General features: G+C 39.0%; 1 protein-coding gene across 4 annotated transcripts in view; it reads left to right on the top strand.

The window, feature by feature from the left end:
• LOC139465732 (N-acetylneuraminate (7)9-O-acetyltransferase-like) overlaps positions 1-13,058 on the top strand; it is a 50,817-nt gene extending 37,759 nt beyond the window's left edge. For all 4 annotated transcript variants that reach the window (XM_071247562.1, XM_071247559.1, XM_071247560.1 and 1 more), the window contains 7 exons: positions 3,520-3,676; positions 4,651-4,730; positions 5,137-5,241; positions 5,466-5,606; positions 6,727-6,804; positions 8,060-8,152; positions 8,717-13,058. In XM_071247562.1, coding sequence (XP_071103663.1) covers positions 3,520-3,676; positions 4,651-4,730; positions 5,137-5,241; positions 5,466-5,606; positions 6,727-6,804; positions 8,060-8,152; positions 8,717-8,974 — 912 coding nt within the window. In that variant the 3' untranslated portion in view covers positions 8,975-13,058. The remainder of the gene's footprint in view (positions 1-3,519; positions 3,677-4,650; positions 4,731-5,136; positions 5,242-5,465; positions 5,607-6,726; positions 6,805-8,059; positions 8,153-8,716) is intronic.
• The last annotated feature ends 245 nt before the right edge of the window (positions 13,059-13,303 follow it).

The raw sequence follows: 13,303 nt of genomic DNA, 5'->3' as shown, positions 1-13,303 counted from the left end.
TAATGCATATAATGCATTCTGACAAAACTTTTCTTGCCTACAATGAGAATAATACCTGAACACTCAGAGCAGGTTGCTTTTCAACAATCATTTATTGTCCATTGTCTTGTGATAGTTTTAAAGTACCATTCATGAATGCCTGTATAACCTGCACAAGAGGTAATACCACAAGGGTATTTCCTGATCAGAGAGGTGCCCAGTTTGTAATGCTCACTTAACTTCAATAGGGAACCTTAGTAGTTTTTACAGTTGAGTTTGATCGTATCACGGCAACTGTCATCCCCATACTCTAACATCTACTTACACCAGCTACTGTGCTGATATGGCTTCGTGCAACAAGATCTTGTATAGTGTGATGAAAGGACAGGACAGTAATTCCAACAGGGAAAATAGACCAGCATCTCTTTGACTTTTGAAATTCTATGACTGAGTAGGAAAAAATGAATCTGTTATGAAAACAGATCATAACCTATATGCATATTATTTCTTTGCTTTTCTGCTCTGCTTTGTCTTCCAGCAATATTCTGTGTTAGCCTTCTTGTATGTAGCTTTGTGTTTGTGGCTTCATGTGTACATCTGTCTTGTTTGATGCGTGGCTTGTGTCCTCTATGGTCCTGTGATGTAACACCTGCACAAACTGATACAGACTGTAGATCTATGGTGAAATAGATTGATTCAGGCCATGCCAAACACTTACCTGTAATCTACAATCTTGTCCTTTGGCATCATTTGCAGTTGATTCTAATCTGAACAGATGAACTTAGTTTACCCATGAGGATAGGTGAACGAGTGAGTGTGTTTGGTTTTACGCCGTTTTTAGCAATATGCCAGCAATATCATGATGGAGAACACCAGAAATGGGCTTCATATATTGTACCCTTGTCGGGAATCGAACCTGGGTCTTCGGTGGGACGAGCAAAAGCTTTAACCACTAGGCTAACTGACCGGCCCAACATGAGATAGGAGGATCTAGCGTAATGTAACTTTCAGAATTTGCATATGTGTATTTTAGTGTAGATTGGGCTGCTGAAATAATATGTCATCACATTGCTTCAATGTTGAAAACAATGCAATGTGATGTCAGCTATTGTTCAGGTGGCCCAGTAGGCACCATACATGAACTTGTGGGATTCTGATCCTTCATCCTGGGGTATATGTCTAAGACCTGCATCACTTTGGGCTTTACTGGTACATCAAGCTGACACATCGCCACATAAACCACAAGTCTTCTATTCTACATTGCTCTTGGTTGACATGTCTTAGACTGCTGTTGTCACATTATCATTCATTTATGTCATATGAAAAGTATGAAGATACATGTTTATGAATGGCAACTGATTGACCTCATGTGGATTCCTGATTAGAACAGGCCCCCTACAACCTATGCTTGTCGTAAGATGCGATCCGCCCGGAGAGCAGAAGGTCCGGGGTTCGATCCCGCGTCATACCAAAAGACGTTAAAAGATGGTACTTGTTGTTACCGTCTGGCGCTGGGCATTAAGGGGCTAAAACAAGGACTGGTCAGCTCGGAGTCAGTATACTGAGTGGGGTATTCATGCTAAACTGCGGCATGGTATCTCAGTGAGCTAGCATTATTAATCAGCATCAGTCCGGACTAGCACAAGCAGCCACACACACACGTACATGCACGTCGCTATATAAATGCAATAATCTTAGACGCGACATTAAACCCCATTTCACCTCACGTAAGATGCGACAATGTTGATCAGTTGTCAGGCTCCGTGACTTGGTTAATTGTACCCTCATAGCCCAGCAGGACTTGCTCATAATGTCAATCCTGGGTTTGTCTGGACTGGATTATTGGAAGCTCATTGTGTAGCTTGAATAGCAGTAAACTGCAAACTAGACATGACAGGAGACATGATAGATATATTCGGGTTGCTGGAATGTTGCAAGGGCCATTGTTCCATGTTTTCAATAAACATCTCGGATGCAGTTGGTTGTGTATTAAAAAAGAGTTAAATATTCATGTTGGAAGCTATGCAGTGTCAAATCTAGGAGAATTTCTCAATTGTTTTGTTAAGCTTGGTTTAAGCTTAGTTTATGTCAGTAGGAAAGAATCAGTGTTATCTTGTCAGATAATGTAAAGTAGCGATGTTTAGCTTGAATAAGCAATCATAAGCAATCATTATTGATTTACCTTTAGCCCTTTAATGATGTGTATTAATTATGTAGTTTTAATGACCTATCTATTCTACAACATATTTTTTCATAATTCTTTTTTATGATCAAATAGAATATATATATTATGGTTGATCAGTCACATGGTATTACCCATGCATATCTTCTTTGACATAGCTCATTCAGTAGATCTAGCTTGTTTTATGATTGACAAATTATACTTTGGTTGATGTGTTTTAGTCTAAGTTGTGATGATGTATGTCATCATGTTCCTTTTCTTGACTCGCTTCTAAAATTCCAGGTGAAGATAATGTTCTTTTCTAAGAAGATTATTTAGTATCTTACTTTGTCCAGAAATATTGTAAATTATTACATGATCAAAGTATTGATAGAGTTGACCTGATTGGCAACATGGCTTGTTTTATTGCCATCAGAGTTGACTTGACCAAAGGTTTGTCAGCAATGTTTGAAAAGAGGGGAGACTCTTCTTTAAACATTAGCAGTGCTGGCAAGATGCAATCTTCATTTCACATTGGATGATGTATACAGTGAAATCTTATTAATCTGAACCCTGTTAAGTCTGAAACTCCTTCCTCTATATGAACATTGCTGGAATGTCTACTTGTAGATGCAATCAAGAACATTGCTTTGTGTCCAGTGTTTGAAATTTATGAACCCATAAGTGTTGTCTGCCCATCTTCAAATTTTCCTGCCCACAATCAGACATTATAAACATTGAAAAATTTCCAAAAAAAAGGGACAAATCATCTCTTGATTTAGTTGAAATATGGAAACAATTAATTTCAGTTATGAAAAAACTGAATACATAAGTAGACAGTTGGACAGGTGGCAGAAAATATCATGCAGCCTGACAGAAAAGTAGCCAACCACGGGCAGGTGGGCAGGCAGGTAATTTTGACACTGTATCAGTGATACAATTGTCCGGAAATGTGTTGATACATACCATGGTATAATTTTTCCAGAAATGCAACTGTCCTGATTAACAGGGTTTCACTGTATCATTCTTAACCTTAATGATTACCTTACTTACATTGAGACACTTTCATGACTCAATATTCAAAGCGATGCCAACCATTATGATTTGGGAAATTACTGATGTGAGACCCCAATTAGACCAGATATTCGTAAGTGCCTTAATTAGGATTGGCATCTCTAATTAAACATCTAGATGTAGACAGGGATGGGCAGTCCTTGATATTTGAATTCCTCAACAGGTTGATGTAGGTTAATCTGATGCTTCTCACTGCCGGCTACCAATCCTCAACGAGCAGACATGACGCCATCAGTGTGTCTCCTTGACTGGCATGGTCAGCTAGCATCTGGGTGTGACAGTTGATGATGTGGTTTGTGTTGCAGGTGTTGTTCCGGCTGAACCTGCTGGTCGTGGTGCTGTGTTTTGTGATGAACAGGCCGTACCAGTTTTACTACTTTGTGCCTCTTGTATCCTACTGGTTCATCGTCATCTACGTGTCCATGGCGATATGGCCCCACATTACACAGGCATCGGCTGAAGGTAAGTCTCTCTGTCTGGTGGTCATGCCTTCCTCCTTGCATTTCAGGGGCAGTTTTGATCACACCAATCCTTATGATTTGTTTTCCCTTTGGGATTTCTAAACATAATGAGTCTCTAATAGTTCATGCTGGTCCTACCATGGGTTTCTGGGCAGATGTGCCCCTGTGCTCCATGCTTGTCTCCCCATGCTTGTCTCCCCATGAATGTTTTGGGAGAGGAAAAGCATCCCCAACTGCCTCAATTCTGTATTGTGGGGGGCACAGGTGGCCTAGTCGTCTAAGGCGCCGCGATTCGCTGTGCAGAGTTGTGTCCCTTGGGCACGCCAGAAATCTATGATTGTGGGTTCAATTCCCGGTTCAGCCCGATTATGTTTCTAGGTTTGTCAGCACCATACCTGTGCTTGTGGGTTTCACGGAAGTGGTAAACGTCTGAGACCTGCATCACTTCGGGCTTTCCTCCCACATTAAGCTGACACGCCCTGATATAACTTGAATATTGTTAAAAGCGGTGTTAAACCCAACTCACTCACTCACTCAATTCTGTATTATAATACTATACCCATATTACCTGAACAGGAAAAAGTTTGAAAATATTTGATGTACTCTACATGCTCTAAACTCTAACTTCTAAGCTCACAAATATATTTTTTTCTCTAAAAGATTCTCTTTTTGATGTAACTGCTGGTTCATTGACATACTATACTGTACCACCTGTCTGATGTGTTTGTACAAAGAACTTGTGGTCAAGATGTTTTGTTTGTTGTAGGGAATGTGCTGCACTGTCTGATCATAGTGATCAAGATATTTTGTTTGTTGCGGGAATGTGCTGCACTGTCTGATCATGGTGATCAAGTGTTTTGTTTGTTGCAGGAATGTGCTGCACTGTCTGTTCATGGTGATCAAAATGTTTTGTTTGTTGCAGGGAATGTGCTGCATTGTCTGTTCATGGTGATCAAAATGTTTTCCTTTTTGCAGGGAATGTGCTGCATTATCTGTTCATGGTGATCAAGATGGTTCTGCTGGTCACAATCATCACTCTCTTCTTCCTGTCTGAGGTCAGTATGTCCATGACAACACTTCTCACATAACCAGACGAACTTTCTCATTCTCTGGATGGCATATGTTTTGTTATCAGAATATATGGATTTAACACTCTTGACAAATACATGGAATAAATAACATTGGAAACTTTAAAGACTTTTTTAGCTTTGAATTCATTTAGTTTCATACTAGGAATTTACTGTGATAGAAATCGTCACTAGTCCTATAGTCCTTGCCAAAATGGTCAATGGTTAAGGTGTCATAAGGACTAGTAGAATTTCCCCATTTTTTTTGGCTGTATGTTATTATATGGACTAAGAATGTTAGTTTCTCTTCTGGTAAAATAACAGAATGAGAAACAGATTATGGTTGGCATAGTAATATTTAGAGACATGACTTACATATAACATTATTTTTCAGGTATTTTTTGAAAAAGTATTTTTAACCAGGCCTTTCAAGGCCCTGTTTGTGACATCTGATGACTCACTACATGAGTGGCGATTCCGGTGGCAGTTAGATAGATATGTAAGTACAAATATGTTGAAAATTGAATTGTTTTATTGAAAACTGTATTTTTTCTTGTGTCAGCGATTGATGTGAGACATGAACTATTGCAGATCTAGTACAATGTATTTGTCTGCAAACCACTAGAAGAATCATTTTCTTTGTGTGTAGCCTTGGACATTATGATAATTTATGTGTTTATATTTTCGTGAAAGATATAATCAAACTATTTCTTTTATTTTCAGAGTGTAGTTTATGGAATGCTGTTTGCATTTGGGTATCAAGTTCTTCTGAGGTACAAGATCATCAATGATAGCCATGAGGAAAACCTCTTCTCTAAGCCAATGTCCTGGTTGCTAGGTGTGCTGGGACTGATAGGCATTGGGGTAGGTGCTGCTTTGGTTCCCTGCTGTACTAGGGTGGCCCAGCAGTCTGTGTGTAGACTTACCACTCCTACTAATGTTGCAAAAAAATCTCACTTTTGTAAATAATTTGTTTTAATGATTTGCAAGGTCAAAGTGTGAAATAAAATTTTGACAAAAGTCTCTCATTAAGCAGCCCCCTGTAAGGATATGAACTAGTTGTCAAAAAGGCTTGTTTAGACGACAACTTGAATATTTATGAATGGAAATTGATGAAACTTGGTATACATTACCTCTATAAAGGCAGGGCCTCGAATCATATCATATATTTCGGATTTATTCATGTGAAATTGAAGCATTTTCCAATAACTTATGATTGACTTTCACTAATTGACTTGACATCTATCGTATGTCAAAAGTCAAGGTCATCTTGAAGGTCATTCACTCATGGAGTGACTTGTAAATAGTTTCATAGAGGATCTTTTGTTAGTAGGGTATGGAGACTTCTTTTTTGAAACCCAACCAAGTAACGTTCTTGCATGTGTAAGATGAGGTCAACTCTCACCTGATGTGAACCCGTGATGATCCAGGGTTTAATAGGTCTTAAGCAACCCATACTTGCCATAACAGGAGACTAATAGGATCGGGTGGTCGCTGACTTGGTTGACACATGTCATCGTATCCCAATTGTGTGGATCGATGCTCCTGATGTCAATCACTGGATTGTCTGGTCCATACTCGATTATTTACAGACCGTCGTCATATAGCTTGAATATTGCTGGAGTGCAGTGTTAAACAACAATCAAACAATTAAACCTGATGTGGTAAAGTAGAAATAGTTCCTAATATAAGTTTCTGATGTGGAAGTTTGGGGGTACTCAGGAATAGGTCGGGATGGGGCAGCTTCTGTCTTTGCATGTAATATAGACACCAGTCTGTGGACTACCAGAATAAACTAATCTTGAAGATTTGCATGTAAATACCAGTGATATGTATTAACTTATGAAAATGTTTTTGACATTTCGATTCAATTATTATCTATCCTTCACAATATGTATGGCCATTGAGGCATAAAACACCATTCACTCAGTCATAGACTTGGTAATGTGGAAAAATTGTTTGAATGTTATGTTGTTTATTTCAGAGTTATGCTGCCTTCACTTTCCTCTGTGGCAGTAAACAACAGTGTAATGATGTGCACTCTTATATAGCTTTCCTTCCTGTAAGTATTAGTATTCAGTAGTTATTGTGAACATTAAAATATGTAACTTGTGTAAGTTGTAGGACAGATTAGCTATGTGCTAAGACCAGCTTAAAAAACAACTTCCTCAGTGTAAAACTGTTTTGTGCGATTGGGATTGTTCAATAGTCCACCACCCTGTGGGCATACGGTATCAGGTCCCAGCTGAAAAAGACTCCTGAAATGGGGAACAGGTTTTCAGGCTTGTGTCCTGGCTCATGGAAGGATTTTGGTTATTGTGATTATTAATTGGCCTCTTCAACTTTGGTTAAAAACAATACACACACACAGTCTGTGCCATCTTCCCGAGGCAAGCGTGTCCACTAGCCTTTATCAAAGCCTAGTTTCTACCCTTGCCACATCAAGGCCACATTTCTTGGCGCGACCCTGGCACCACCTCATGTAGATCACGAGTTGTGCTCCTTATAATGAACATGTTATATCCAATCATGGCGACTACCATAGGCGACAACCTAGTTGATTAGATAACAAAGACATTTGTGATTTCATTCCTGACACAAAAACACAGGTAATCGATAAGGGGTTTAAAAGATGAAAGAGACTAACAACAAACACAGGCAACAGTAATCTCTTTCATACAAAGGTGTACCAGTCGTGGATGTTGATTTTGAGAAACTTCTGATTGGACTTTCGATATGTGTGATAGTCCAATCATATTTGGCATATTTCAGGAAAGTGGGCTTGATGTGGCAAGACTTTGATGCAAAGGCTAGTGGACCCTCTTGCCTTGGGAAGATGAGTCTTGTGAATCTACAAGCCCAATCATGGCTCATAAGATCATTTCTAGTAGATTTCAGTGTTATTTTATGGACTATTATTAGCCAAGCTTACAGGAAGAACTTTACTTTAATAGACTTGGGTTTTGGACTAGTGGCTAAAGTCACGGGACCCGTGAAGATTCCGGGGTAGAATAGGTCTTCAGCAACCCATACTTGCTGTAAAAGGCGACTATGCTTGTCGTAAAAGGCGACTAACAGGATCGGGTGGTCAGGCTTTCTGACTTGGTTGATGCATGTCATCGATCCCAATTGGGTGGATTGATGCTCATGATATTAATCACTGGTCCAGACTCCGTCATATAGCTGGAATATTGCTCAGTGCGGAGTTAAACAATTAACCAACCAACCAACTAAAGTCACGGACTCCTTCAAGTGATGCCGGCAGTTATGTGTAGGATTAAATTTGTCATGTTTCACCTTATGTCTGGTTGTTTCAGATCATTTCCTACATAGTTTTACGGAATGTGCCAGGATGGCTGAGAACGAGGTACAGCTCTTTCTTTGCTTGGTTTGGCAAGATCTCACTGGAGGTGAGTCTCCCATTGTGCTTGTTGGATGGATACTTTCCAGTGTTTAAAATTAACCATGAAAATCCTTATGATCATCATGTTAAGGTCACAAGATTATAGGGGGTCCTTAGACTGCAAAAGAGCTCAAGGTCTCTCCTTTATTTTGAACAATGTGGCAGAATCTTTACTGGTCCTGTGTCCCGTGTGGGGATTCTGGGTTAGACTTGGTCACCAGGGTGTCGTTGTACAATGCAATTTTAGCGCTAAGGTGATTGTAACTCTCATATCTTTCCATAGACTTACGACAGTCGTAGCGCTTTGTTTTGTACAATGGCACACAGAAACTGTGCTGGTTGTAGGTGGTGACTTTAAGAATCGGTCCACAGTGAGGTTTGTTGTGCATACTAATCAATCACAGGATTGTCAGGTCCAGACTGGATTATTTACAGACCGCTGGAATATAGCTGGAATATGGCTGAGTGTGGCAGTAAACAACAAAGATACTGGTTCTCTGTCAATCAATGGCTGGGACTGTAATTTGACCATGTTGTCTGCAAGATGATCACTAATGCTTTTATTCCGCAGCTGTTCATCTCCCAGTATCACATCTGGTTGGCGGCCGACACGCACGGGGTCCTTGTCCTCATCCCCAGCTACCCTGTCCTCAACGTCATCCTCACTTCCTTCATCTTCATCTGCATCAGTCATGAGATATCCAAGATCACCGCCAACCTGGCCAAATACGCCGTGCCCAATGACTGGAAGTCGCTCCTGAGGAACGTCATCTGTTTCTTTGCAGTCTTGGTTCCGATCTGTGTTACCAATGGAGTGATAGCTTTATAATGGTTGTGTTTAGAATGTCTTGTTGGTTGTGTGTGATTTTAATCAGGATACTGGCGAATAATGTGGGTTTAACATTTTCTTTTATCTGCAGTATGTTTTTATAAGTCACACACAATTCATTTTGATTGGTTGAATATTTATTTATTTACACTTTTAAAAAGAACTGCATTGAAAATGAGGAGTGTCAGTATTAAGCGATATAGGATCTAGTCGTAATGGTTAGCAAAGACATTCCTGGTGTTGGTCAGTGCACAGATTTTCTAACACATGTACCCCAGGTTCAGTTTTAATGTGCCTACTTTTAGCTCCCCTAATGTCAAGTGAGCTTATGTTGTGCGGCAGTCATTAACTTTTCCATTTTCATGATCTATGAAGCTGAAACTATGCAAATGTGACCCCAGTTATGATGTCTCTGAATACTTATCCCCACATCAACCATGTTGATCCATTATATCCATTGCTCAGCCTGCATGACATTTTAAAATTGTATGTGCAGCATGTATGCAGAACAATATATCTAGCTTACCTGACTGAATGTCAAAGTGAGCTTTGGTTATTTTTTGTCATCAGTCATGAAATTCTGTTGCATATCTACAAGGCCTATTGAGTTGACTCTGTATGAATATTTTTTATTGTCAAAATGAATTATGTTAAGCAAAAATGTAATTTTACAAAAAGTAAGAACCACAGGGCCCAGAGTTAACCTTGATGTGAAAGGAATGACTGTAAGAGGATCCAAGTTTGTTCATCATTATTTGCCCTCAACATCATTGTCCTAAAAGATGTTGCACCTTTTTTGTCTTTTTTGTCTTTTTCCCCAAATATTGTGCATCATTTTTTTTTCTTTTACTCACCTTACACATTTATACCAAAATAAGATTGAAGGGTCATAGAATTGTTACTTTAAGAGTCAGGTGAGCTACAGAGCCGTGTCTCTTTTTGATGTATATGATCTGGTTTTCACCAATGGGTAAATCCTGTAATGGGTAATAAACATGGTGCCAACAGCACTGTGTCTCACCTTGATATGAAGTAAAGAGTGGCAATTGTCAATGAAGTCAGTATTGATACTGAGGACTAAAATTTATTGATTTGACCAAACTACAATGGAGAAGCATACATACCAAAGTTTTGTTGCTTCAGGGAGAAGTTTAGAGAACCAAATATGCAGTTTTAGAGAATTAACTAAGTACACAAAGCATGTGACTGGTCTAATGATTTCTGAGAAAATGATGCTAATAGTGAGGAAATGCATTTTGAGAAAATTTAGGCGTCAAAGGTCAAAATATTGTGAAACGTGGAACACATGTTGAGCCAAATGTACAAGTACCAAATTTCTTTCCACTTGGAACAAACCAAATATTATGGAGTAATGTCCATAAATATCTATTTCAATATGTCTGTTGTGGTGGCCATTTTGAAAATTGGGGTGGCATCATTTGTTGCAAAGAAACGTGAAATTTCAGCTTTATACGAATGATGCATGATTTGTGTGTTTCTGATGCCTCAATCAAACAGGTATCATGATTATCTCTGCCACCAGAGAACAGGATTTTAAATCAATAATGGCTACCTGGCGGCCATATTGAAATTCCAATTATGAAGTCCCTTATCAACCCAAAATTTCAGCAATGTTCCAGTTACATTATGAGCAACTCCTGTAAGGTTATGATGATGCAATCAACCAAGTCTTTGAGTCTGATCACCTGCATAATATTGTGGCATCTTAAGACAAGAATAGGTTAGTGGGGGTCTATTCTTATCAGGGATCCACATGGTGTCAGGTCAGGTGATCTGAAAATCATGTCTAAGACCCAACTACACACTAGCCTGCCACTATAGTTCACTGATCTACATACACTTCGGAGTAATAGAAACCAAAATAGTTCAAGCAACAATTTTAGGGGCGGTCAGGTGGCCTAGTGGTTACTGCGTTCGCTCGTCACGCTGAAGACCCAGGTTTGATTCCAGACATGGGTACAATGTGTGAAGCCCATTTCTGGTGTTCCCTGCCGTGATATTGCTGGAATATAGCTAAAAGCCGCATAAAACCAAGCTCACTCACTCACTCAAGCAACATTTGAGAGGTTTGTAGGACATCCAGGTGAAAAAAAATAATGTTTTGCCCAATTTGGTCATTCATAAGATTTGACGAGTTTTTAGTCTTCTCAAGAAACACAAGACAAAGAAACCTGAATGTAACTCGTTGACAATGTTATAATATTAATAGTCCAATGGTGTAGCGCTTTTCCAAAAATGCTCAAAGCGCACAGAGAAAAAGTTTTGGCAGAAGAGATGGGTCTTGAGTGAATATCTGAAGGCAGAGTCGCGAAGTTCGAGTGAAAGATTGTTCCATTGACATGTTGCTGCATTAGTTGAGCTTCAGGCACAAGAAGTAGATGTTGTTAGTTTGAGTTATCAGTGAGTGTTGCAATCGTTTCATTATGATTCGGGTGAGCTACAGCACTTTTGGCTTTATTGTTGGTATGTGCAAATCATGATCAAATACACAGGTAAAAGAACAAATAATATTTTTTTCATAGTTTATTATTGATGCTCATCAGTATTCAACATCGGTTTAGAAAACCAGGGCCCTGGCCCCACTGCTCAATGGAAGTGCTGCAAAAATACAACAACACCATTCATTTTCTCACATGAGTTTAGAAAGCACTGATATGAGAAAACATGTTCCGACACCCCTCTGAAATAGCATGGAATCTCCGATGTTTGAAGGGAGAAGGTGATGTGTATGTTATATGAGGGAATTACAATTGTTCAGTTCAAAACCACATTGACAAATGGTTTAATTATATTGACATTTATTTGTACAATGGCTCTGGAATGTAGAGAACACCCATGTGTTCTGCTGTGTGCTGATTTATCCTATTGTACATCATGTATATTTATTGTATATATTATTATGTCCCTTGTATCATATGTATATATAGCATGAGTGGAGATGAAAGGTTTTCCTGGGAGAAATGATGGGAATGTGCAAGTGATAGCATAATATTTGTAATGTTGGCCAGTGTTTAGCAAAATGAAAAGGCAATGCCTGAATGATTGTGGTAGAAGGGCATTATTCACTGTGTTTTGTACTTGCTCAAACCTCGGGACTGGCTTGTGAATGAGGAAACATTTCTTTGTCGCTTCCCTATTTAACATATACTTACAGCAATGAAACTAATTTATATCGGTCGGACATGTTTTTTCACACTGGTTGTACAAGGATACACAATAGTATTAATCAGTCACCTCCAGATTTGTTGGTTTGGTGCTACATATGAAAATTTCCTTTGTCATGGCTCCAAGAATGAATCACACCAGTGGTAAACTGACAAAACATATAGCCTGACACTTGCAATCACTACCTATTTAATGGCGTATAGACATTCATTTCAACAACACTTTAACGTATCAGTACCCAGCCTACACCACCCCTCTCACGGTTGACATATACAAGGTCTGATTTTCAACACTGGGATCTTTGGCTATTCCTCATGCAGTGCTTGGACCAGTTCATTCAAACTTTGAATGGGAGGGTCTCCAGCATTCACTCAGCAGCCAAGGTAATCTAAAAGGTGTTCAAATCAGTTTTGTGATTTTTTTTTTCGGAATTGGATTTTGAATCGGGTGCTCATGTGTGTATATAAGGTTTTATGGAGGGATTACTTGATACCCAGTTTTATAATAAACTTGAACAGTTTGTTACTTCTGCCAGTAGTGAAAAACATGTCCCAGATCTTCACTTGGAGCAAGCATTGTCTCACCATCTTGGGAAGGGGTAAAAACACAAACTGTTTATATCATTCAAGAAATACACACATGCCAAAATGTATTTGCTTCAGTTATATAGTGAAAATTATGCCCTTGTCGTTTCCACACCTTCTGTCAGCACTTCAAGCCACGTTTTGTTAATGTGATTGTATAGGCTACTGAAAGTAAACATGTTATGTAATATTTGGTGTCTGTTGTACTTCTTGATTCCCTCAGATCGTTTGTGGGAAAAACGAAAATATTGTTTCTTTATATGCTGCTTTCTCAAAAGGCTTTGATAGAGCTCAAGCCGTAGAAAAGCAAATACATTTGAATTTGTGCTAGTGGATTTTACCTACCAATAGAACCTTCACAGTTTTTCATTGTTTTGTACAGCTGTATACAGTTTGGCCACACTTTCTGTTTACATGCTGTAGGGTAGGGATCTGCCAAATGTAAATTTTGTTGAAATAGAAAAAGCTAATTTCAGAATTTGCTCTTTTGTTTTCTCTCTCTTTCCTAAAAATTCTGTAAAGCATGTAAAAAAAGTGTGTGTCTGAACATGTGAATGAC

This window comes from Haliotis cracherodii, unplaced genomic scaffold (assembly GCF_022045235.1).
Source record: "Haliotis cracherodii isolate W230 unplaced genomic scaffold, xgHalCrac1.p SCAF_18, whole genome shotgun sequence".
Taxonomy (NCBI): domain Eukaryota; kingdom Metazoa; phylum Mollusca; class Gastropoda; order Lepetellida; family Haliotidae; genus Haliotis; species Haliotis cracherodii.
This window is presented reverse-complemented; position numbering and strand designations above follow the sequence as displayed.